The following is a 26,485-nucleotide window of genomic DNA, read 5'->3' on the forward strand; positions in this document are numbered from 1 at the left end:
GCACATCCTCCTATTTATTTTGTAAATTTGTTGGTTATCCTCTTACCGCTGGCTGCTGCTTTTATCCTCTTTCGAACATTGAATATTTATGATTTTGTTTGCTGAAAGATTGCTCAGTGGCCTTGCATTTTTCTTTTTTTTCCAGTTTCAATAGTTTTTTTAATTTCAATTTGATTTTATAACATGAAATATAATGTAAATATCAATACCACAGGGATGAATTGGAATTCATTCATAAATACTGTATATAAATTGAAAAGAGCCAAAAATAGCCCTGAAACTACATTTAATTATCTTCATTTCTGGATGTTTGTTGTGTTGTCTGTTCAGGAGTATCAGCTAATATCTCAGTGAGCTCAGCAGTCGGAGCTCGAACGCTGCATTCTTGTTTTAAACTCGTCTAACCAGTTCATTTACAGCGGATTGAGTCCACTGCTCACAAACACTAGACACATATTTCCCTTTTTAGGGCATGAGAATCTATTACGTAATTTAGGGAACGCTCGGATCTTTGGCAAACGGACCTGTGTGGAAGCAGGAGGCGCTAATACAGTGACACCCAGATTGACCAATCAAAAAAGAGGAAATTCAGCTTCCCGCTCTGTGATTGGCTAGAATGCAGACAGCGTACGTGACGTTGAGATTTGCTGCGCTCGCTCTGTCCGGGGGAGAGTTTTTCACGTAGATGGTTCCACGGGAGGAGTTGTAGTCCTCGGACAGGAGAGAGAAGAACTGTGGGGGGGAAACGCGGTTGGAATTACCCGAGGTGTTTGTAGTAGCGGGAGGAAACTGCGTTAGGTGGTAGGGGATTTACTCGTCTTTCTCTTGGATAGTACACTTAAGTTGTCACCATGCCGGTTTTTCACACGAAGACAATAGAAAGTATCCTGGAGCCGGTGGCTCAGCAGATATCCCATCTGGTGATAATGCACGAAGAAGGTGAAGTTGACGGGAAAGCTATTCCAGATCTAACGGCGCCGGTGGCGGCGGTTCAGGCGGCGGTTAGCAACCTCGTCCGAGTGAGTAACTTTCACCCTCTCTTTTTTTTTATCTGTTTCAATTCGACGGGTTTGTGGACTACCTGTCGCTCTTTGTCCCACACCTCTTGAGTTTTAGTAATTCCACTTTTAACTCCCAAGAATGCACACACGACTCAGTTTATATTAACGGCACCGGAGATGCACGCATGCTAAAGTTTGCTGAACTTCAGAGAGTCGGGCAAAGGGCAGTGACGCCCTTTTCCCCTTGAGAATGCCTTGCCTCTCTAGTAGCTGCCTGACATCGCCCTACGTAGGCACTGCTGCGTGTGTGTGTGTGTGTGTGTGTGTGTGTGTGTCTGTGGGAGCAGGTAATAAGGCAGCATGCTCTTGGTATCAACCACTCTGGTTGCTTTAAAACGTGTTTCTATGAATAATTATATGAATCAGCTTTTATTAGAGATGTTTACTTAAGGAACATAAGTCCATTTAACGGTGTAAAAGGAGAGGAATTCAGTTGGACTCCTTATGTTAATGTGATTTATCATTGAATAGAATAAAATACGACTATGACCTAACCAAGGCTTCACATCCATGAGTGGGGGTGGATGGTACCGTCCATTTGCACCCAGTGTCACTCTATTTAAAATGACTAAACTACGGTTGAATGTACAAAGTTATATGGAAACTATCCCAGCACCAAGTACAAGTACACTCAGAGATTTCAGTTTTTATACTACGAGGGAGACTACTAGATGCAGTGTTGGCTGTGGCCTCAAAAATGAGGAAAATACAGTGGATTTATTGTTTATTGGATTTATTTTCCCTCCTGAAAACTCTGGTCTCACTTTAAATTGAGCAGTTGGGTCGTTTTCACCTGGAGGGTCACTTAGCAAAATGTGTGAAAAATGATTTGTGAACAACAAAAAATATGAGCGTCTCCACTCACGTCTGGCAAACTCAGCTCAGTGGTTTTTGCGTAATAAGACGGCATCGAGAACAAAAACCTCCTCGGTCAGTGGAAGTAATAATTACATGTCTGGAGCTCAAACTAATGCTTGGAAATCGTCTTTCGGAGAAAACAGAGGGAACTGTTACCGGATATTGTTCCTAATAGATAAAGTCTATTTTAATGTAGTTCCTTTTCTTTCTGTTTGTGTGGTCATTCATGTAGGATGGCTTATTTTTGACCTGTGGGTTTTATAGTGACTCGATTCTATGGCTTTTTCCTCATTTATTAATATTTGTCAGGCTCTGTGTTCACTGTCTGCATTACCTAAAAACACAGAATTCCTTAATCTGGGATGAATTATAGAGAAGCATTACATTGGCAAAAGTTCCCGTGGCTTCGGAGTTTTGTGAAGATACAGTCATACCCTCTAATTGTAGTTAAACAATGGATAAACCACCCCACAGTTCCACGAGTACGCTAATGCTACATGAGGAGCAAGGCTTTCGTCCCACAGTCTAGCTAAAAAAATAAAAAATAAAAAAAATCAATGAATGGAGTTGAAACTACATCCTGACACATGAACGTGTCCTGTGCTGCCTCAACTAGCCCAGTGAGGTGTAATGATTCAAACTCTGAAGTTGTGGTCAGATGTTTCCAAAAGCAGCTTGAATGAATGAATACATTAGTCCCTAAGTATTTCCAGTTGCTGTAGCAACATTACAACTTGGCCAGTGTTATGATAATTTAATTAAAGATTAGATGTAATGTCTTCTGGCTTCACTTCCTCCGCCGGTTTCATGTCATCATCAGTCATAAAGCTCATGTCAGTTTTTCCACCCGTCAGCGATAGCGACATCCAGACGCTTAAGTGGAGTGAAAAATGACTGAAGAAAAGAGGAGGTTGCTCAATGTATACATCGCTGGGTGGGGTCGTTTCAAAGGAGGCTATTTACCTCATTGTTTCTCTTCTGTTTCTGTTTCCCTGAGAACCACATGTAGCAAAAAGATTCTCCAAGATAAATCAGGCCACAGCAGTTTTTCAAGAGAGTGGCTTAAATATTCTGACGATTGCATCAGATTGTCTCCAATCCAAGGAGATTATCTCTCAGGATGCTCTTGTATGCTTAAGCCAAACCGAAGAGATCTGGCTGAATGCTTAATTGCTGCATTCCATGTGATAAATGTGCAGACCTTTAAGTTATTCATGTGCAATGGGCCTAATCTTATTATTCCAGATGCATAGAGACAAAGGTGCAATCCGATAAACGATAATTCGACTGAAGCAAGATCTCAAACCGTGGGGAGTCAAACATGTCGAAGCGAGAGAAACCCTTCAGCATCTTTGACGACAGTGTTTCCTGACTGAGACAATGAACCAGACTTCAATTAACGATGCATGTGAGGAATGTGAAGAATTCACAGCAAGCAAGAATACACCCTGGCTCATGGGGGGGGGGGGGGTCCTGATCTTGTAGAACAAATAAAACTCATAAAAGATTGAAGACACCCCCCCCAGAAAAGCCTGTTCAGACAGATTCTGTGCCTGATAACAGTTGTTAGTTTTTACCCTTTAATACCGCATCAAGCTGGCTGATATCACTTTTTTTTGCTTTTTTTTTTATCCAGGATCCTGGCAATGAACTCACGTTTAGATCACCTCTTCAGTTAGATGGATCATGCCCCAAATAAAAGTGTGCAACAGATGCTTTCTGCAATAAAAACCTTGTGCTCAAATGGGTTGCGCAACAGCGACATGTCGCCGTGGTAACTTGGTAGCAGGGCTGACATCATGCTGAGCTGGAGAGAACTCTCCCTGATGGTGCTTAGCAGACTTGTTCTCCCGTTATCTTTGTCAGTTTTACGTTTCTGAGTTGAAGAAGCGACGCTCACAGAGCAGATTTTAATGTTTCTTTAGTTTATCAAGTGTTTAAATGTGTTCTTAGTGGGTTAAATGAAAGAACAACATGCTTATCTGTGTCACCAGCCATTCTTTTGTATTGACAGCAGATCCACTTTTTTACATTCAGGCCCGTTTGTAGTCATTATTTTCACAGCTCCTTTTTTAGGCATTGGATAAAGAAAAGAATGCCACTGATGTTGGGTCCTGGAGAGGATCACATTGTTAGTGCTCCTCTTCCTGTTTGAACACATCTCAAAGCTCACGACTATTAGTGATGCTCCTGTGTGAAAAGGAGGATGGGCAGTGACAGTCGTCTGCAGTGCTGCTGAGGTTAAGTTCTGTTTGACATTAAGGCCACCGATAAACAGGAAAATACTTGGTCACTGTCAGTCTTGAAGGGGTTGGGGGGAGGAAAAGAAACAACCCTCATTCAGCAGGAAATGTCTGCAACACATTTACACAACACCTATAAATGCAACACAAGCGCAACAATAAGTGGTTACCAGGGCTCGGTTCTCACAACATGAAACATGGGTTGATTGCATGATAAAACGATACATTTCTTGCCATAACAGTGCATTTAAGCCCTTGTGTCACTCACTGAATATTAACACGCTACATATATCTGATTTGACCTGAAAGATAGGGTTGCAAATTGCAATATACAGTATATTGCAATTTTTTTTTCTTTTATATCCCTGCCCCTAGTATTGCTGTGGTATTTCAATATATCATGATAAATTCATATTGTGAGCAATGTACGTTATGGCAGATATTATGAGAGAATCATAAAATATATCATGTATTGTATCCCAGTATATCATGATCACACTGATACCAGAAGTTTGGAATATCAATACAGCATGATGAATAAACATTGCAATATATATATTACTCTAAGAATTTTATTGAACAGCCCTAGTTGACAGATTTGTGTTTCTCAGTCACTCAGACATCAGCTTTAATTGGATTTAAATCTTATTCTGATTGGAATTAAATGTGTTCATTAACTGCACAAGCACACTAAGTTGAACACTTCCCCTTACCTGGTTGAGCTTCCTGCGCATCATCAGGGGGAATCGTCCCGTGATGCGGCTCACCATTCGGTTCCGTCATCTTGGGAGCAATATAAGGACTGGGAATCTTCTGCAATATGGCTTCTTTATAGAAATGCATTTTTGTGTTAAAGATTTATTCTCCAGCTGACATCTCATTTTCCCATCAGTCAGATGAAAATGAGTCAGGATTGGAGGATGTGGAGAATTAATGCGGAAACGCAGGAAGCCAAGGCAGGAAGATCCAGCAGCTGTCGGCCCAGCTCAGCAATGGAAGCATGAGCCAACAAAGGGAAACCCCTCTCCCTCTGCAGCAAAACAAGCAATCGCAAAGCATGCAATACACCATGGATTTCCCTTTAATAAATAGAGATCATGCACAAATGAAGAGCGCATTTAACTTGAATGCATCCCTTGTAGCGTTATCTCTTAATGTCTCCTCTTATGCTGTGGTGCTTCTGCTGCCTCGCATTGCTAAAGTTAGCAAACAGATTTCTCTCAAAGTGAAGGGGAATAAAAATATGTCTACTTATAACCAGTAGCCTGCACGGAGGGCTGGAGTCATGCATAAGAGCGATGATCATTCAAGGGAATGAAAGGAATTATTGAACAAGTGATACAGGATGAATACCCTCCTCTGTGCCACCATTAGAAAAGGTTTAGAGACATTTCTCATCTAGGAACTTTTTGTTAAGTCCTGGCCTTGCTTCAGCAGGAAACCAGTTGTTTTTGGCTTCTGCTTATCTGACATTATCCACATCATGTTCCCACACACACAAGCAGGCCTGTCCTCTTGCATTTATTCTTAGAGGCCGTGAACTCATCAACCACAAAATGAAACAAGATAGAAATGCATTCTTCCTGAAAGAAATGTTGCCAAAACTGGTCAGTGTACATTACAGAAATAAATATTAATAGCAGCATATGCACTTAAGTGTATGATACACGCATGCATCTGATTACACTACAGTAACAGGAGGAACCCACTGACCTCGGCAGTCCTTAGTTTTTTTACAAGCAGCACTGAATGTCCTGGTCCAAACCTTTAATGATTGACGCGGTAGGAAAGTGCTACTCCTGGAATTGATGTGTTGCTATCAGCTGAATCTCTTCACTAGAGAAGACTGTTGGACACTATCTCTGTCCAGTGGTACACAATAATAATAAATAGAATACATAATCTTGACTTCGGCCAAGTTTCTTTTTGGCCTGTCATCACACTCCTGGTGGAATTTATGTTGAGGAGCAACTGCTGATAAGTTCATCAACCTTTGACATTTGGAAACAATAGTGGGAGGGAATCGGTTTGTTTCGACTATCCAAGAGTCAAGTTCGTTCACAATGAAGAACCCCAATTCATAGTGACTCATCCTGTGAGTCTAGGGGTGTCTCCAATGATCACAAATGATCTCCTGCTGTACATATTTTGGAAGCTGCAGCCTGCCCGTTTTTCCATCACGACATTTCATTGGTGGTACAGCACCCTGAGACCTCACCCTTCCCTAGTTTAGCCCACCCGTCAAAGCAGTTATGTGGCTGCAATGTGCTGCTACTTGGAGCCATCCCGGAAGGAGCTGAGTGTGTGTAAGGGCCAGTTAGGGATCAACCAGCTGTGAAGCTGCAACCGTCTCACCTTCAAAAGTACAACCTAACACCACCCTTATTAGAAAGTGACAATTCTCAGTAATAAATATCAGTGTGCAGTCGAGAAGAAAGCTCTCAAGCTGATGAATATGATCAAAGATGTTTTTTTTGGTAGAGTTTAAATGTGTGGGATACTAAGTTATAGCCAATAATGCATGGCAGATACATGTTGATGGTTCATTAAAGCACCTCACTGGATCCTTCAGTGCGGATTTCTTTCACTCTCTTAAATGCATAAATGCTTTTATTGTTTCTGTTCCATCCTACTTGTGGTAAAGCTAATTTATGGCATGTCCATTATTGTGCTTACTCTTCTTTTTGGAAAAGAATTCACACTGACGGCTGTCACTCCCCTGGTAACACTACAGCCTGCTAATCTCCTGTAACATGAGCTCGGTGGCTGTGATGGATTCTTGCTCAGGCTGGAGGCTCAGTGTTGCCACCACAGCCAAGCACGACGTTTGATTTGTGACTTTCATCACCCTTTGACACCCCATGTGTTGCTACTTCCTGAACCAAATTAATAAACCATTGACACGGCTTGACAGATGCACGGCAAAGGTGTTGACCTTCAATGCTGCACCTCTGAGTCGTTAAGCAATTTGATATCTCTGAGTGCAGCACTTGCTGGTTCTGAGGCTATTGATCAGGGACGGCTAATGGACTGCTGTGCCATCAATTTGTTTGACCATGTTGCATCAGATTGCAGAGCAGAGTTTAGTATAATGGAATTAGTTACTCAGTTACTCTTGGAGGAAACAAAGCCTTGTGCAGAATAACATAGTCAGACATCGCTAAGTTCAGCTGTGATGGCGATAGCCAGAGTTTTGCCATCTTAAACCACGGTGGTCACTATGACTAACACGGCATTGTGCTAAAGTTACCCAGCATGTGAAAGGCAGGGTCTGTCTAGGGAGCCTTGAGGTTTTCAGAGTGGCCTTTCTTCTCTCGGCAGAGAGATGGGCTCTTGTCAACAAAGCAGAGTCTGTTCTAAAGGAGCAGCCACTTCATCAAGCTTCTTGACAACACAGGGGTTCCACACAGCACTCTCTGATGGTAAAAGGAGTGTCAGTATTTCCACTCCAAGAACAAATGGTAAATGAGACTGTCAAGCAGTGACGTGGTATGTGACAGTCTGGAAGGTTTTAAAAAGAAAGTGGAAGTGAATATCTGTACAATCTATTCAAGGAACAGGATATTTCTGTTGCGATTTATGTTCTGAGCCCCTGATTAAGAGTTGAAACTCCTCCAACGTGTTTGGTTCATCCCACCCCGGTGCAGAACCAAACGCTTCAGACGCTCCATTAGAGAGTACAACAGCACACAGCTCTGACCTAATTGTGTCTGAGTATCTGATCTCTATTCATTGGTCACTTACCTGCAACTTTGTCACTTTGTCCGTGTGTAGCAGTTTTTTAACTTACTTTTTTCTCTGCCCTATTGAATGTCTTTGTGTCGCCTGTTCTCTTGCCTTGTGCTGCTGTGGCATTGGAATTTCCTCAGTGGGGTTCAATAAAGTATTATCTTATCTTCCACAAAAATCCGCTCTGCACACCGGAAGAAAAGCTGAAAAGTTCAGTGGAGCAGATTCAAGATGACCAATAAAAACATCATCAAGTATAAAAGGCCCAACAGCTGCATGATAAATTGATTATCAAACCTTTGTCTGCGATGTTCTAGAGAAAACTATTCTAATCAGCTGGAGTATCAAATTGCTGACCTGATATTATGCTCAGCCGGTGTTGGCGTCACCAGTATGTGGTCTACAAACTGAACCCAGGCTCAATATAGTAAAGAAGGCCAGGCATCACAGACTGCTTGACAACACCAGCTATAAACTAGGGTCACGGTTCTATTTTTACAGCAAATTGTTTGGATCACAGTTGAGACTCAACTCTTTAAGGAGATTATGACTCAGCTTTGGTGGTCAAACAGTGTAATAAATCTCTCCTTTGTCCAGTTGAAGACACAACTGAACTTCATCTCATAGTAATCTGGTGTTTAAACAACTCTTTTAATAGATAACATGAGTTTTTTGTCCAGCTAGTTGCATTCGAGTGAGAAGAAAACTGTCCATGTAAATGTTGTCACGAGGAATTTATCTGTAAAAATTGTATTTATGAATCATTGTACTTCAACGCTGCTGACAGCTGTGGCCAAAAGCATCATGTTTTTGTCTGCCCATCCATCACATTGTCCTGAAGGCCTTCTTCAGATTTGGAACAAGCATCCACTTGAACTCAGTGATGGATGTAAAGGATTTTGGTGGTCAGATGTCACTATGACAAGGGGCGACATGGCTCAGAGGTAGAGTGGCCGTCTAGCAACCAAAGGTTTGCTGGTTCGATCCCGACCTCCCCCGGTGACCATGTTGAAGTATCCTTGAGCAAGATACTGAACCCCTAATTGATGACCCGTCCAGGGTGAACCCCGCCTCTCGCCCAATGTCAGTTGGGATAGACTCTGACCCCCCTGCCCCTAACAGAAAATGGATGGATGGGATGTCACTGTGACCTCAAGTCCCTCAAATTATTGTGAGGTTTATTTCTCAGGTGTCTTCATGTGTGACCGTTAACTGCCACTAGAGTGGTTAGTAGAGAGGCTACTTCCAGTTTTATTTGTAAGTTTCCAGAGACGTATGCAATCAAGAGAATCCTTACCGACGATGTTGGGTTTTAACTGCAGATGGAATTTAATCTTTGATCAGTTACACCACGAGCGATTATAGAAGCTAGTTTTACTCTTCATTGACACATCAAATCATAGCTGTTTCAAAGCGTTGTAGTTGTTGTTCAAACCACATGTTGGCTTGTATGTGGAGAGCGGTGAGCTGACCATACTGCTGTCTCCAGTGTGAGTTTAGTTTAAAGCTCTTTGTGCTACTTCCTTCCCCCTCATTTATGTTTACTACTCTATAAATGCTCTATATCCTGAGCCCGTAGCTCCGCTGCCCTTTAGATGAACAGGAACAGGGCAGCTTTAGTTGTTGAGCTTGGCTTTTGTTCAGAGCTACTCAAGAGTGGAATGCCAGGCTGGGTTATACATGCTGCTGCTTCACTTTGTGATGGGACGCTAGTCTAGTTCCAGTTTGGCTCAACCGTTTGGCCTTAATTTATAACCGCTCCATTACTCAGGGCCCCACTGGTGGGGTAGGAAGTGATTGAGGAGATGAATGCCTGCTTCGCCGTCAAACGTCAGGAGTGGTTCTGGTGTTGATTGTAGCCTCCGGGTCCTATCACCATCAACCCTGATAATTCACTCAGACAACTTCCAATAGGGCCACATTTAGGAAGTCCAAAATGACCAAAAATCCAACTTTTTAGGTAACTTTTTACTTTGGTGTGTAAGCACAGCTCAGTTTTATAAATCTAAGACATGAAGGTGTTCACATATACACGCACATGTAATACCTAGAGGTAAGTGTGTGAATGACATAAAGCATTTAACCTTCAGAGGAGGAGAGGAGAGCCGTGTTGATTGTTGGTCTCAGCAACTCTAGCGCCAACCAAATAAAATATGTAGACAAGTAGGAATGCATGATGTTATCGGCTAATGTTTATATCGGCCTGGTTTGACTCAAGGCTCTTGGTCTTTGCTTGTTATCTGTTAATTATCGTAAGAGAATGCTGAGGTGATTTATGTGATATGATTTGTGTTTATATTATGTGTTTTCACTATGTACAAAATGTCAATATTGTATAAACTTAATCTATTAAAAAAAGATATTTACTTCTTCATTGACTTACCAACTCATCATTTGCTTCTTTCTACAAATAAGCGTCAAGGCTAGTTTATAGCTTGTCACTTGGGAATTCAGCGTAGTGAAACATGCTGAAGAGTTTACAGTATATTGCTGTGTTGTGCGTGTGAATATAACAAGAGTGTAGAACATGGAGGATCTTATATCTCCCCGTTGGGCACTGAATTAAACCTAGTCATGTCCCGGTGTGAGCGAGTGCAATCCGTCACCCATGGCAGCTCGACGTGGGTGAGTTGTGTCTCCCAACAGCGCTTAGATCATAGTGGGGGAGGTGAGTCATTCTTGCATTTTTAGGGAGAGGAGGCGTTCAGCTGCTTTACACATTGACTGCTGTAGCTCCACGGCCCCCCTGCAGCTGCTTTGTTGAAATTATGTTTCACTGTACAAGCATCAGGACATAATTCTTGGAAACTGCTTGATTTCAGACAAAAACTCCCTCAGAGGGAACGTTTATTTTCACTGAAATGACACGGCACAAAAAAGAGTCACCCTGTCTCCTACTTCTGCCTATTATTTGGATGTCATTATTGAAGGAAGAGTATTTTGTATTTCTTAGTAAGAAAAAGGTGTCATCCCATAAAGAAACTTGAGTCATCGCTTACAACCCCGTATTTGAGGTAGGAGATGCAGTTCACTGGACGTAACTGCAAACGTTTAGGTGTCCCAATGTGCCCCACTTCCAGAGGTCCCTACCTTCTTATTTAATGAAAGAAAACCCATTTTTACCAGTCAAACAGAAACATGGCAGCATCAGAGACTTGTTTGGTTAGTTGGAGCTACTGCAGCCACAAAATGCCATGTTGGTATTAGTGAGTCAACCTACTGAAGTGCAGCTGAATCACAGTGAGCAATAAGAGAAGTGGGGGGGGGGGGGGGGCATTTGTATGACTGATAATATCACACATTCTTTCTCAACTCTGGTGGTTGGCAGTTACAATGTGCAGATAAGCAGGCAGTGCCAGACATTAATAAGAGCCTCTGTTCTCATAGTTCACAGCTACTATGATGCAGTATTCCACCTTCTTATTATCAACTTTTACTACAAATGCAAACAGGAAACAAACGGATACAAATCCCAGTCAGATTCAGGAATTGTACCTGATGAAAGCGGTAAAGCCGCACATAAACTGACTCCAGTGTAATCAACTGTGTTTATGATTTTGTGGTACTTTCATAAATAGTTGATGGCCAAAATAGATATGTTTATAGCTGCATAGCTGCTTTTAAATCTCAGTTAAAAACATCCTTTTTCAGACATTGTTTCACGTGATGTGAGTGGCAGATCTTCCTCTCTGCTTTTTAGATATTCTGCATCTCTTATCCTGTTTTATGTTTAATTTTAGACCTCTTATTTCCTGTTTTATCTCTTCTCCTTTTAACCTTGTAAAGCACTTTGTCAAATTGTTTTGAAAAGTGCTCTATGAATAAAGTTATTCTTTTTAATATTTTAATTTTAGAAAACACTTATGACACAAACCTGTATTTGAAAATCATTTGTAGTCAACTGTCGTAACCCTAAACCTGCTTTTTTTTGGGTGGGGGGTGTCATTTTTTCAGGAGAGGGTAGGACACAATATTAACAGAACTCTTTTTGTGCAGGAAAACATAGTAATGTCATTTGTGCTACAGGAACTCTAGTATAACTCAGCAAAGTTTAATTGAATTCATGATATTCCCATTTATCATGAAAATTCTGGCCTTTGCTGGTGCTAATCTAGTCTGCTGTGACCCTGATGTCAGTGGATCTTCAGTAAACATTTATTCACTGGGATGAATGATGACAAGATGCAAATGAGGTGAAATGTGATAAATCACTGGGAGAGTTTACATCTGCATTCTGTCGACTCTCAGTGGCTTTTATTCACCATGCGTTGCTACTGAAAGACTTTTTTAACTCATTGAGAATCTTTTGTTTTTCAGGTGGGGAAGGAGACTGTTCAAACCACGGAGGATCAGATCATGAAAAGGGACATGCCACCAGCTTTTATCAAGTAAGTGGAGGAATTTTTTTTAAATTTTTTAATAGAGTACCTCAAACATGTTTTAATAAACCATTCCTCTCCTTATGTGGAACCCACAGGCTTCTCCTGGCTGTCTTTCTCTCTCTTATTTGTTGCAGTAATGGCTGGTTGTGCCAAAGAAAAGGTCAGACATGGCATGTTAAGTGCCTCAGAGTCTTGTGCTAGTGTAACATAAATACTTTTTCTTACCCGGGGCGGAGTACCTCGGGGCTGAAGGACAGGGGCTACAAATTCATACACATCTATAAGCGCTGCTGCCGCCACCGCTGCTGCTGCTGCTCACGCTGCTGCCACTGCTGCTGTAGTAGACGTGTTGGCGCTGATGTAGGCCAGTTGAATCAATGGAGTTCTTTCCTTGGCTGACCCCACATCAGCTTAATCATTAACTCGTGCCCAGCTGTTGTCTGTATCCTCATCGCATATGAGACTATAGCCAAGGGAGGAGAGATTTAAGACTTCAGAGTGTCCCCACGACTACCACCACCACCACCACCACCACCACCACAAGGTCAGGGATGAAACGCAGTGGCAGGCACAGGTCGTCAGGCTCGACACATTTGGCGCCTCCGAGTCACATCGTCACCCTGCCGTCATCCATCACCACATGTGTTGGAATGCTTCTCCTTCACTAAATATAGTGTGTGTTGGGGGGGGGGGGGGGGGTTTGGTTAATGCATGGTTGTTTCTCACTGATGCATGTTGAAGGACATTGCTAGCTAGCTTAGCTCTGCACACACATCGCCACACTTGATGTCATGTTACCACTGTCATGTTAGACTCCATCCTTCAGAAGGGAAACTAAGCTCTTCTTGTTTGCCTAAAAATGGGGATAATAGTGTTAATGTTCCTCTGTTACACAAGTAGGAAGTGGCTGTAGCGTGGGAACTGGATCATGCTTTGGCCTGGTTTCTATGGGCAAGCTGGCTGTCATGATATCGCTCAGATGGTGTGTATGACGCTGAATCAGAATCGTCAACCCAAGGTTTTGGGGCTCACTGAGTGCATCAAACACACCCCAGAAGGCATCTATCAATCATCTGCATTTCTCTGAGGTTAAACTGGGCCAGAGTCAGCCAATGTGGAGCTCCACCTCCTGAGATCCAGATCACGTCCTGTGTGTCGGTGAACTTTTTGTGTAGTTTCCTTGACAATCACACTGCAAGTTTATCTGAGCATTCTAAAATCAAAGGGTACGTTGCAGGGTTTCACAATCAGCACAGCTTAACATCCTCCCTCTTTCCTCTGGCAGTTATACACTCTGGGCCCTCGTGAATGAACTGAAACATTAAATGTCCAGTATTTTCTGTTTTCTGTGTGGAGTCAGTCTTATATGTTGAGCACTTTCAGCCAAAATTTGTGAGCTACTACATATCCAGTTACAAGTCATCAAATAACAGACTAAGAGATCTGAAAAGCTGTGTTTCACTCTCACTGATCGATTTGGGAGACGTTTCCTCAAAGACAACTCATTAAATCACTTTAGCCCTGGAGTTTTTCAATACAGCTTCAATTCCATTTTAATTAAATGAAAATTACATTACAAGTCTCCATTGTCAGCTTCTGCATTTCATGAAGCAGTTTACCACAGTGAGATTAAACTTCATGTGTCTTAGGTTGTTTATTTTAATGTTGTCATGTGGAGACATTTTCCCACTTCCCCAAGTATTGCATCATACATAAAATAATTTGCTCGACTCCTTCGGTATTGAATGACGAGACATCTTTCGGTACTTGACAGTATCCGATTCGTCATCCCTTGTGAAGAGGGTGATAGGACAGAATTGTATCTGGGACTCCATTGGCTTTCTCGTTACTTAAGATGGGATGAAGGAAGGAACATTTGAGAGGAGGAAATGAAACGGTCATTAGACAGCAATGCCTGTGTATCATGGCGAAGCTCCCAAAGCTTTCTTCTGATTTTGCTGCAGATAATTTGCTCTTTATGTGCTTTTTTTTCCTGGTTGCTCTGGCCATCTATCATCAGCATTCCTCCTTTTGAGGATTTTTTTTTTCTCGTTTGGCTTCAAATGAATCATCTTTGTTCTTCTTTTCCACAGAGTGGAGAACGCGTGTACCAAGCTGGTGCAGGCTGCCTCCATGCTGAAAGCTGACCCATACTCCGTCCCTGCTCGCGATTACCTCATCGATGGCTCCCGGGGCATCCTCTCCGGAACCTCGGACCTGCTCCTCACATTTGATGAAGCAGAGGTATAACCCCATTCATTAGTTCATGCTCACGTTTTATTAGTAACTAGCACACCTCATCCTTAGTTTGGTTTTATCCAAATGTTGACAAAATTTCCAGAGAATTTGCATAAGAACATTAAATTTATGTGCGTTTCAGTCTCCTATTGTCATGCAAATATTACGCTTTGGCTCATCAAGATAAACGCTGAGTTTTTCTGTCTCCTCCGTCTTTAATCATTCAGTCATTCAACATGGAGGCTCTTATCAAACCATATTAATTAATGGAATTTTACCGTCTGAATCCAAAATGCTGATTTGATATGAATTTGTTCCTCAAGAACTACAGTTTTCGTCCTCGTGTGAGTAATACACAGCGTCAAGTCTGTCAGAATGAAACCTCTGCATCTCATTCATGCATGTGCAAGTTTGTATTCCTTAACTTAGATTGCCTGAACTGATTTGAAAATGGTGCTTCCATCTCCTATTATGTGCATGCACACTTTTTCATTTTCCCTCCTGGAAAACAATACCACCTCGAGCAAGCATAAAAAGATTTCTCTGAAACTGAAGGGGTTTTTATTCTTCCTCTTTTTATTTTGCCGTTCAACATCAAGCTTTTCCAAAGCGAGACTTCCATATGCGTAAAAAAAGGTGTAGTGATTTCCGACATTCTGAGGTACGTGGTTTCATGGCCTCTGACAGTGGAGGGATTTATTACTCTCTGTGTCTCTGGAGTTCTCCCAGTGCATTAATAAAGCATTACACCAAAATACTTGTACTACTTATTTATTTATTATATTGACTCAACTGACCTCGTGTTAGTTTTGATGTTTAAAACCAGTGAAAATATCTCTATGACTACCTGTCCGCAGTAATGTAAAGACAGACAATCCAAAAGATGGTTATTACAGTACGTTTTTATTTAACCTTGGATAATAATCTAAATCAGCCTAAAAAGAAAAGATGTATTTTAATAATTTTTGGGTAGTTTTATTGTTATTAAAGCTGTTACAGCAGTTTGTGGGGATAGTCAGGACTGATCAATCAAATACTGCAAGACAACACAATGGCTAATGTACTGTGTAATGGTCATAGAGGACTGAACCACTTCTAGGATAAGTAGAGCATCATTTCTTGCAGATAAATATGATGGAACATATCCGATGTATTACTCAGACATTAAGTAGATTTTGAATGAGGCAGAACTCTCTTATCTATCACGCCCGTCCTTGTTGTCCCTCCCCAGAATGGAGGCTAAAACTAAAAGTTGTGCATCAACGCTGTGAGCGGACACCGGTGCTGTCTGCAGCCGTCAGCAGGAGTCAGCCCTCAGTGGAGCCATCATGTTTTCCAGGCAGCGCAGCTCAGGGACTGACTGCCGTGTTTGTGTTGACTCCAGCAGTCCGCATAAAACAGGAATAAAGCAGGACAAAGAGGCTGGAATGTCACTCGGCAGCATTGTGGAGTTTAATCTGAGGGAATGCCAATTGTAAATCACATTTTTTTAACTAACTGTTGTTGTTTATTTTATTGAATCATTATCACAGGTGCGTAAAATAATCCGTGTGTGCAAAGGCATCCTGGAGTACCTGACTGTTGCTGAGGTGGTGGAATCTATGGAGGACCTGATCACATACACAAAGAACCTGGGACCAGGTCAGTTCACTGGAATGATGGGACAGGAGGTCATGACTCCACAGAATATCATATAATAATCGCTGTAGTACTGCATACCATACAATAATCAACTCACTCTCCAGTTTGGAATGTAGATGTATGTATTTGTAGACTGATTGGCTTCAATTCGTCATGATCGAGAGGAAGAGACCAATGACGTTCTCCCGGGTTTTGTAGCTTGCTAGAAAGTTCGTGCTGAAGCCGTGCACAGGTCAACACTGTCTTAGCAGCAACGCAGGCATTGTAGGGTGGCCCAGCTGAGTCACTGAAGGAAATGCAGGAAGTCTGAAGTTAGTTGGTTCAAGTTGCAAGGCCCATTGTTGACTAAGAGTAGGGGCTGTGTGTTCTTAGCGTTTGTTCTTGTTGCCATCCTAGCAACTATCTGACATTCATACATCCTCAGGTTTGGATAGGCAGTATCTGTGATGCGATATCTGGTACCAGAAGTGGTGTGCCGTGATCTTTATCACAGCCAGTTTGAAATCCTAACCCTCAATTTACTACTAACCCCAGCTGTCACATAAAAGTAGAAGTCTCAGAAGCAGACATCTTGGAGTAGAGAGACATTTGAAACACTGCACTCAGGAAAATGTACTTTGCACGTCTGATATGTTGTGTCCAGGGATGACGAAGATGGCAAAGATGATCGATGAGCGTCAGCAGGAGCTGACACACCAGGAGCACCGGGTGATGCTGGTCAACTCTATGAACACTGTCAAAGAGCTGCTGCCCATCCTCATCTCAGGTAATCACACCAGCGCTCGCTTGTGACGCCGATCCACACTGTGCACGTAAGGTCAGGGTTATTGAGTGTAGGATCTTCTAATCTTGATTTTCAGGTATCAAAATCTTTGTGACAACCAAGACGTCCGGCAGCCAGGGCGTGGAGGAGGCCCTGAAGAACCGTAACTTCACTTTTGAGAAGATGAGTGCCGAGATAAACGAGATCATTCGAGTTCTGCAACTCACGTCTTGGGACGAGGACGCGTGGGCCAACAAGGTACAGATGATAAATGACCTGCTCTCACTCAGTCTGTCTACTGGCCGTCAAAGCCACATGCACTCTTCTATTAAAACACACGCACGCACGCACGCACGCACACACACACACACACACACACACACACACACACACACACACACAAACAAAAGGAGTCTGCTTTTTGCTGCTTAGTGTTTAAATTGTTCTATGGAGCAGAAGTGGGTGCAGATTTATGTGCTAGCTGCTGTACTCTCACACTTTTGGCAGAAGGTTGCAGGGAATATGATGGTGTTCTCATTTGTATTTTTTTTTCTTCCTCTTCTTTAGCAATGCATGCACTTTGTTCCATCAGGATGACCTTGTATCAAGGTCAACAGGTGTGAAAAAAAAACGCTTTTTGCTATATATGAAGCACAGACGGTAAATGAAGAAGGCATGCGTCGTCTCTATGTAGCTTTTCAGTTCTTTGCACGTTTGAGCTACTCTCCTGTCTCCTTACTCTCCAAATGGCTCTCTTGTGCTGCTTTTTGTTTTTCCTTTTTTATTTTTTGTTGTCCTCAGTTGGTGTTTCCAAGTTGAACATTTGTATTTATGTGGTTCTTCCTTTCTTTTTTTCTTTTTTTGATCGTTTCTTTCTCCCCTCACCCCCTGTAGAAGGTAAGCGTTACCTCTCTCTGGTTGTGCAGCAGCATGTCTGACCCATGTGTGCTGTCTTGTGCTTTGTGGTGCCATTGTGTGCTTTTTGTAAAAAAAAAAAAAAAAATCATTAGCGAGCTAGTTGGACATGGGCTCACACGTATGAAGAGTAAAATAAGCAGTTTGAATGTTCTGACGCTGCTAATGGAGTTGTGTTCTACGGAGACTTTATGGGATTGAATTGCTGGAATGTGAAACGATGGAAGATCTGTTTCCCATTTTTGGATTTGTTTTGCTTCATAACATCGTATCAACATCCGTGTGTTCTCCTCCTATGTCATTCAAACCTTCCTGGGGTTATCGATCGGCCTGACTCATGCAGTATTGATCTCTCCGCTTCCATCCTGGTCCGTGTTTGCCTTGAACAACCATAGGAGGAGGAAACATTGAACATCTGATATGAATTTGCTTGTATGAATGTCTGTCTTTTTTCCTTTTTTTGGTTTTTAATCACGATATATGCCTCATTCCCTCTCAGCACTGTTTCCTATAAATACTCATGAATGAACCCTGTAACACATTAGCCATAGTCACGAGCCGCACCCGTTCTATTGTTTGAGTCACAGCCTGTAACGAGTGTGTGTGTCTCCTTACTACACTTTTCCCACTTGCACTTGTGTTTACTGACACATCAGCAGCTGCACAAGTTTGAACTGTTAACTTCTGATACACCCACGCAGTTCTGATGACATCATGTCACACCTTTTCACATCCTGATTATTTGTTTTCTCTAACCTGCCTTGTTCAGGTCCATTCCTCCTCACTCACTAACTTCCACTCACTCAAACAAACACTCTTTGTTGTCTTTTATGTTGTCAAGAGGGTGCTCGATTTCCTGTGTTTTAGAACGAGTACTTTCCAATAAAACAGTGAATGTTTGTTCTTTTTTGTGCGTGAATCTCTTGTCGAACTGAAGGTCACGAGCAACAGTAACCTGTGTTTTTTCTCTATTGCACCATGAAACAAAAAGCGCTCTTTAACCACTCGAGTCATCCGCTCTGGTCTCCTTCTTTTGCTTCTTGTCCTACAGGACTCTGCTTAGTTTGGGCCCTGACTTCAGCATATGAGTGGACTCATTGTGGAGTCGGACGCTGCTGGACAGATTGTTGTACTTCTATTGGCTCTTGTTTGAGTTAACGCTGTCAGGCTTTTATAACACAACACGCTCACCGTAGAGGGAGGAATGATTGAGAGAGCATATGCTTCATGGTTGTGCCTGACATATGCCGGCGATGCTGCACTCGCCGCTTTCATTCCCGCTGACGAGAATGAGGAAAAATTCACTCTGAAGCTCGATTTCAATGAGTCATTGATTTATTTGTGAGTTGGACTGTAATTACATGAGATCACATTAACCTCATCCGCACATAATGTACTATTCACAGGAACATTGGCTTGCTGTTAATGTCAAATTCCTGTGTATATCATGATTTATAGAGATAACATACACAGTGTATTAAAGGGCTTGAATCAGCCCCCCCCTTTTTTTTTTTTAGTTTTCTGGTTATTTATTCTTTTATTCATTGTTTCTTTCAAAGGACACAGAGGCCATGAAGAGAGCTCTGGGGCTCATTGATTCAAAGATGGCCCAGGCTAAGAACTGGCTAAGGGATCCGAACGCTCAGCCAGGTAATAAATACATCCATGTCCCTCAACTTCAACATAAGAGTCCTTCTGACCCATGTGTGCTGTCTTGTGCTTTGTGGTGCCATTGTGTGCTTTTTGTAAAAATAAATAAATAAATAAAATAAAATTCATTAGCGAGCTAGTTAGACAAGGGCTCAAATGTATGAAGAGTAAAATAAGCAGTCTAAATGTTCTGATGCTGCTAATGGAGTTGTGTTCTACGGAGACTTTAGCAGATTGAATTGCAGGAATGTGAAACGAGTCCTTTGGCTGATTGGATCATACTTCTGGTGTCTTTTCTTCCAGGGGATGCAGGCGAGCAAGCCATCCGACAAATCCTTGATGAAGCTGGAAAAGTTGGGGAATTGTGTGCAGGGAAGGAGCGAAGAGATATTTTGGGCACAGCCAAGACTCTTGGCCAGATGACCGACCAGGTGTCTGAGATGAGGGCCAGGTACAGACACAGATAAAATAAACCCTGTCATATCTCATGTAGTCTACCGCTGTCTCATGAATACATCTGGTGTTCTGTCACTGCATGTCACCCGCATTACTTTTTCCTTCATAATTAGATTAAAAAATGTTAGAACTGTCATTTTCTTCTCCGTTCTAAAAGGGTTGGGGGTGTAAGACAGTAGGCTTGTTAAAGGGGATCATAGTGTCTTAAGAGTGGAAGTTAAATCCCTCTGATATGAAACCGGATCGTCACCAGGGACCGTGAGTCACGCTAGTGTAAATGCAGCTGTCTTGTATAAATCTGTAATCTGCTTTAACCCCTCGTTGAATCAAGTCACTCCACACTTGGAGATGCCTTTGAGACTGGAAACAAAGCCAGAAAATGTAGGGAAAAATCATCTTCAACAAGTGGATCATTAAAAAGTGCAGACAAGGGACCATATGGTAAAGGATCGGGGCATTCAAAGGCAAATTGCATTTTATTACATCCACATGTTGTTGTTTTTCTTTGTCCACCCCAGAGGTCAGGGGGCGTCTCCAGCCGCCATGCAGAAGGCCCAGCAGGTTTCCAAAGGTCTTGATGATCTCACTGGCAAGGTTAAAAATGCTGCCCATAAGCTGGAGGCCATGACTAACTCCAAACAGGCCATTGCTAAAAAGATTGACGCTGCGCAGGTAAGCTGATCAGGTCAAGCTGAACAAAAAAGGATCTCAGTGCAAATATTGATGATTTTTTTGTTGTTACATTGCATCATGGGCAGATAGTTTCAGCCAAATCGACTTTTTGAATGTTTTTACCTTCCTGCTCCTGTAGAACTGGCTTGCAGATCCTAATGGAGGCCCAGAAGGAGAGGAGAACATCAAGGCCCTCCTCCTTGAAGCCAAAAAGATTGCGGACATGTGTGAGGACCCCAAAGAAAGAGAGGACATTCTGCGCTCTATCGGCGAGATCGCAGCCATGACTGCTAAGCTGTCTGATCTCAGAAGACAGTAAGTCACCAAGTTTAGGTTTCCAAGTTTGAATAGTGGACAGTTTTAGGCTGGGTTTGTTTTCCTTTTTTGCTTCTAACCTTAATTGAGATACATTCAGTATTTCAGTTTCAAGCACACATGTGTACTTTGAACTAAATAACCATTTAAGGCCCTGTTACTTTTTAAAATCCCTATAGGGGTAAAGGTGACACTCCTGAAGCCAGAGCTTTGGCTAAACAGATCGCAACAGCTCTGCAGAATCTGCAGTCCAAAACCAACAAAGCTGTGGCCAACAGCCGGCCCGCGAAGGCAGCTGTCCACTTGGAAGGGAAGATTGAACAGGCCCAGCGCTGGATTGATAACCCCACCATGGATGATAGTGGTGTGGGTGAGGGGAACGCACATCCTCACATCTCTCTGTCTCGCTCACACGCCCTCACATTCCTTCCACTGCTCCCGGAGCTAAATTGTAGCCTAGACGATGTCACTGTGTTCATGGAACTGTCAACTGTACGACACATTCCACAACACTCCTTCTGTCACACTCACTCCTGGACATTGTCTTGCATGTTTACAACATGGCCAAAATGCACAATGAGACAGTTACTTCATGATATCCTGGTTCATTAACATGCATCCAGATGTAGTAACAGAGAATTAAACAATAGTAAAGAAGCATAATGTTCTCGTTGTTTGTACTTATGTGTTTTTATTTGTGTTCACGTGTGCGTGCGTGCAGGCCAGGCAGCTATCCGTGGACTCGTGGCAGAGGGCCGCCGGCTGGCCAACGCTCTGCCAGGCCCGTACAGGCAGGAGTTGCTGGGTAAATGCGAGCAGGTGGAGCAGCTCATGGCCCAGCTGGCTGACCTGGCAGCCCGGGGTGAAGGGGACTCCCCTCAGGCACGCGCTGTGGCTCAGCAGCTCCAGGAGGCCCTGAAAGTAAGACTGCTTATTCAGACCTGTAGCTTCTCTGTGATAAGTGAATATTCATTACACAGGGAGATTGACAAACATCCCCCTCTGCTGGTTATCAGAGGTACAAAATGTTGGCGTAACCCTCCCTCACAAGTATAAAACCCATAGATCTTATTTTCAAGTGATGTTAATGGCCAAAAGTGGAGCCAACTTGTACTTCTTTTAGTAAATGAAAAATACTGCATATACTGGCTGTCATAATAGAAACATTTGGGGTATTTTCATGCTGCCAGACCAGTTGAAACATGATGACGTTCTCTGGACTTTTCACAATAATCAATGAGATACAAAACTTTGTAGGTTTGTATTATTGTTTTTGGAGGGAAAGAAAAGCCATATTTTAAATTCATGTTGGCCAGTGTTTTTTTTAATAATGTCTGTAATAAATGTAATAAAATCTCAAATATTGAGATTTATTTTCTCTACCAATTGTTTGGGAGAAAACTTTAAAAAAAAAAACTCAATGTAAAACTGAGCAAATACAACACGTGGTTGTCTAAATCACCGCACAATAATGAATAGAATATCAGATCAAAATTGTTCTGTATTGAAGTTTATTGAGGATGCTTTGACAAAATCTAGAAAGAATCAATCTGTATTTTTAGTGTACATGAAACACTTTTATGTCCTTCCCCCAGGACCTGAAAGGAAAGATGCAGGAGGCGATGACTCAGGAGGTTTCCGACATCTTCAGTGACACCACCACCCCGATCAAATTACTGGCAGTGGCTGCCACCGCCCCTCTGGACGCCCCCAACAGGGACGAGGTCAGTAGTGCACCTGATCACCAGCTTATTGTGGTGTCACTTCAGTGAGGCCCCTGCCCTGGCGCTCTGTTTAAAATCCTGTTAGCCGTTAGGATAATTGTTTTATCCGATCATGCCTAGGTCTTTGACGAAAGGGCTGCCAACTTCGAGAACCACGCCAATAAACTTGGCACCACGGCAGAGAAGGCCGCTGCTGTCGGCACTGCCAACAAGAGCACGGTGGAGGGAATCCAGGCTGCCGTCAAGTCAACAAGAGACTTAACACCGCAAGTATGTCACGGTTTAGTGTTTAGATGTGTTTCTGTTTGTGTTGCCGTGCTTAAGTGCTTCTCACTTGTTGAGCCAAGTCTTTAGCAGTTGTTACTGAGCTGACCACCAACAGCTGGGATTGTTTTTCAGGTGGTTTCTGCTGCTCGTATCCTGCTGAGAAACCCTGGTAATCAGGCCGCGTATGAACATTTTGAGACAATGAAGAATCAGTGGATTGATAATGTGGAGAAAATGACAGGTGAGGTATCAGGAACGTGATGTACACACCCCCTCAGTACAGTTCTGCAGACTAACTTGCTGCTCCGAATGTTTAGGTTTGGTGGATGAGGCCATAGATACCAAGTCTCTCCTGGATGCCTCTGAGGAGGCCATCAAGAAGGATCTAGATAAGTGCCGCGTTGCCATGGCAAATCACCAACCTCAAATGCTTGTCGCCGGCGCCACCAGCATTGCCCGCAGAGCCAACAGAATCCTGCTTGTGGCGAAACGAGAGGTGGAGAACTCTGAAGATCCTAAATTTAGGGAGGTGGTGAAGGCTGCCTCTGATGAACTGAGCCAAACCATCTCTCCCATGGTGATGGACGCTAAAGCAGTGGCTGGAAATATCACAGATCCAAGTATGATCAGGGTCCTCAGGCATCTTAAGACTATATTTGATATGTTTGAGCGAGCTGATAATTGTTTGTTCTGATGAGCAGGTCTTCAGAAGGGCTTCCTGGACTCAGGGTATAAGATTCTTGGTGCTGTGGCAAAGGTCAGGGAGGCCTTCCAACCTCAGGAGCCAGACTTCCCACCTCCTCCTCCAGAATTGGACCAACTCAATGTAAGTTAACAGTTTGACCACATGTAAAACTTCAGTGACCACAATAACTTCGAAACTATGAAGACTTTGATTTGTCTGCAGCTGAACGATGAGGCAGCACCACCCAAGCCTCCTCTTCCTGAGGGTGAGGTTCCTCCCCCCAGACCTCCACCCCCAGAGGAGAAAGATGAGGAGTTCCCTGAGCAGAAGGCTGGTGATATGGTTAATGAGCCAATGATGGTGGCCGCCAGGCAGCTCCACGACGAGGCCCGCAAATGGTCCAGCAAAGTAAGTCCCTCCCAGAAGTGATAATAGACTCCAGCTTCATGCTAGAGGATTCATCATCTTTCTCTTCATGCTCTGTAGGGCAATGACATCATTGGTGCAGCCAAGCGAATGGCCTTGCTCATGGCTGAGATGTCCCGTCTGGTGCGTGGAGGCAGTGGGAATAAGCGAGCCCTCATCCAGTGCGCTAAGGACATCGCTAAGGCTTCTGATGAAGTGACACGGCTGGCCAAGGAGGTGGCCAAGCAGTGTACTGACAAGCGTATCCGGACCAACCTGCTCCAGGTCAGTTTCCGTGAACATCTGTATCAATACTTCTCAAAAAGTTTGGTCACCCTTCTCTCCTGTGTGTTGAGACACGCGGATGATGGCCAGTTAGCTTGGTGCAATGAACGGCAGTGGATCAGCAGGTTTGCGTGCTGTCTAGCCTAACTAGCTGCCAGTTGGTCTCTGAGGTTCTCTGATATCATTCCCTCCGGTTGGCAAATAATCATTTTTCCAAAAAAGTTAACATGTTCCTGTAAAGAGTTCCTGTAAAGAATTCCTTCGTAACTGATGTCATAACCTCATTCCAGGTGTGTGAACGCATTCCCACCATTAGCACCCAGCTGAAGATCCTGTCTACAGTCAAGGCCACTATGTTGGGTCGTACAAACATCAGCGAAGAAGAGTCGGAGCAGGTGAGTTTTCTTGAATAAATACACCGGCTCGCTTGGTTCTGATAAGGCTCCTGACCGTATCACTCTTCCTCCTCTACTAGGCGACCGAGATGTTGGTCCACAATGCTCAGAACCTGATGCAGTCTGTGAAGGAGACGGTCAGGGAGGCCGAGGCAGCTTCCATTAAGATCCGGACTGATGCTGGATTCACCCTCCACTGGGTCAGAAAGACCCCTTGGTACCAGTAAAAAGGAAGGTTCCGCAGCTCCTCTTCTTCATGCTGGTGCTGTCCAGTTGTCCTTGTGGGCATCAGATGGACAGATTTATCACGTGGGCCATTTCTTTATGATGTCCTGTCTGTAACAGTTGCTGTTCTGATAAACAATGGGAATGTCAGTACAAGTTATGGGTTAGATTACGGGAATGTCTTCCTCTTTTTTTTTTTGCAGAAGTGTGTAAAAAAATGTGTTTTTAAAAGATTATTTTGAAAACCCGGGGGGGGGGGGAATATATATATATATATATATATATATATATATATATATATATATATATAATTAGAGGATCATATAATATTGCTTTTTCTCTAGCCTAAACCCAAATGACAATACATTCATTCATTCAAAAGAAAAAGCAAGTTTCTCTCTTCATACTGATAAATGTATTTTCCTTCACCTTTGCTTGGATAAGCACATGAACTTATTACATTAGAGGCCTGCGCTCAGCTCACACTCTTATACTCGGAGGGATTCGTCTGTTTACACTACTCTGTACCACAACTAAAAGCAAAACACTGTTGCTTATTTTATATATAGTCATTTTTTAAAAAAAATTCTAAATTTTCTTCTGCCAAAGACATTCTGCCATAATATTAGGAGGTATAAATTGCTGAGTTGTGTTTTTTTGTTTTGTTTTGTTTTGATAAAATAAGCTAATTCAAGGAATTTCTACCAACCAGCGGGCAAAAGATTAATAAAGAAAAAAAATGCTTGTTAGCGTCAGACGTCTCACATGTTGCGCTGAGATTAAAGGAAACATACAGGCTACAGTAAAATACTCAAGCAAGCTAACATGGCGTGGTAGTTTACAGAGAGGCTCGTGCTTCCTGCTGTTTATTTGTCGTGTCATGCACAATCATATTTTGTAGCGATAAATAAATGAATATATATATAAATTATATGCCTCTCCTAGGTAGTCAAGGGAATGACCACAGAGGAACTGTGAGGGGAAACACGGTGTCATCTGTAGCTGGTGAAATCATTTCTTAACATTTATACACTAAACAAACCACTTCCCGTTGTGTGAATGGGTCTTTAAAATGCAACCGATGTGCCTTGTTTCAAGAAACTCATTTACATTTGTTACGTTTTTCAATTCGAGGATGTTCACTATCATTTGCACAAGGTATCATGGTGTTGATAACACTTGTACACGATGTTCCCATAAATGACACCTGACTTCTATGCAAATACTGAGGTTTGTTGAATCATGCGGAACGTATTTGGCTTCAGATGGAGATGATTTTTTTTTTTTTTTTTTTTTTGCTGAGGCCGTGGTCACAATTTTGTAATAAAGCTTTTTGTAGCACTTTTGTGTTTGGTCTGTAATTTGTATTTTTATGATTTTATTTTTTTTTTAAACCAAGAGAATGGTAATTATTGTCTCTCTTCTGTATGGAGAAGTCCTGCTGAGGTTATTTATTCTATTTTTAGTTTTAGAGATGTTAAGATTCCACTTATTTTATGATTGAATTATTTACATCAAGGCTTTTAAGTTACTTTGGAAATGACCTACTTTTGAAAATTAGGGCCAACCAGAGCGG

At 42.6% G+C, this 26,485-nt stretch overlaps 1 protein-coding gene across 1 annotated transcript; it reads left to right on the forward strand.

Annotated features, from left to right (window-relative positions):
• The first annotated feature begins 694 nt into the window (after positions 1 to 694).
• LOC147239728 (vinculin) lies at positions 695 to 26,387 on the forward strand. Its single transcript, XM_086195633.1, has 21 exons — positions 695 to 1,019; positions 12,209 to 12,279; positions 14,367 to 14,517; positions 16,044 to 16,152; positions 16,796 to 16,918; positions 17,013 to 17,173; positions 19,390 to 19,480; positions 19,784 to 19,931; positions 20,455 to 20,608; positions 20,748 to 20,923; positions 21,103 to 21,293; positions 21,645 to 21,844; positions 22,519 to 22,647; positions 22,768 to 22,917; positions 23,047 to 23,155; positions 23,232 to 23,534; positions 23,616 to 23,740; positions 23,822 to 24,007; positions 24,086 to 24,289; positions 24,580 to 24,684; positions 24,765 to 26,387. The coding sequence occupies exons 1-21, from the start codon at positions 852 to 854 to the stop codon at positions 24,909 to 24,911; spliced, it is 3,201 nt and encodes a 1,066-aa protein (XP_086051759.1). The 5' UTR covers positions 695 to 851; the 3' UTR covers positions 24,912 to 26,387.
• The last annotated feature ends 98 nt before the right edge of the window (positions 26,388 to 26,485 follow it).

This window comes from Aulostomus chinensis, chromosome 23, assembly GCF_037954235.1.
Source record: "Aulostomus chinensis isolate RoL2024-O1b breed Wild chromosome 23, RoL_Achi_v1.0, whole genome shotgun sequence".
Lineage (NCBI taxonomy): Eukaryota > Metazoa > Chordata > Actinopteri > Syngnathiformes > Aulostomidae > Aulostomus > Aulostomus chinensis.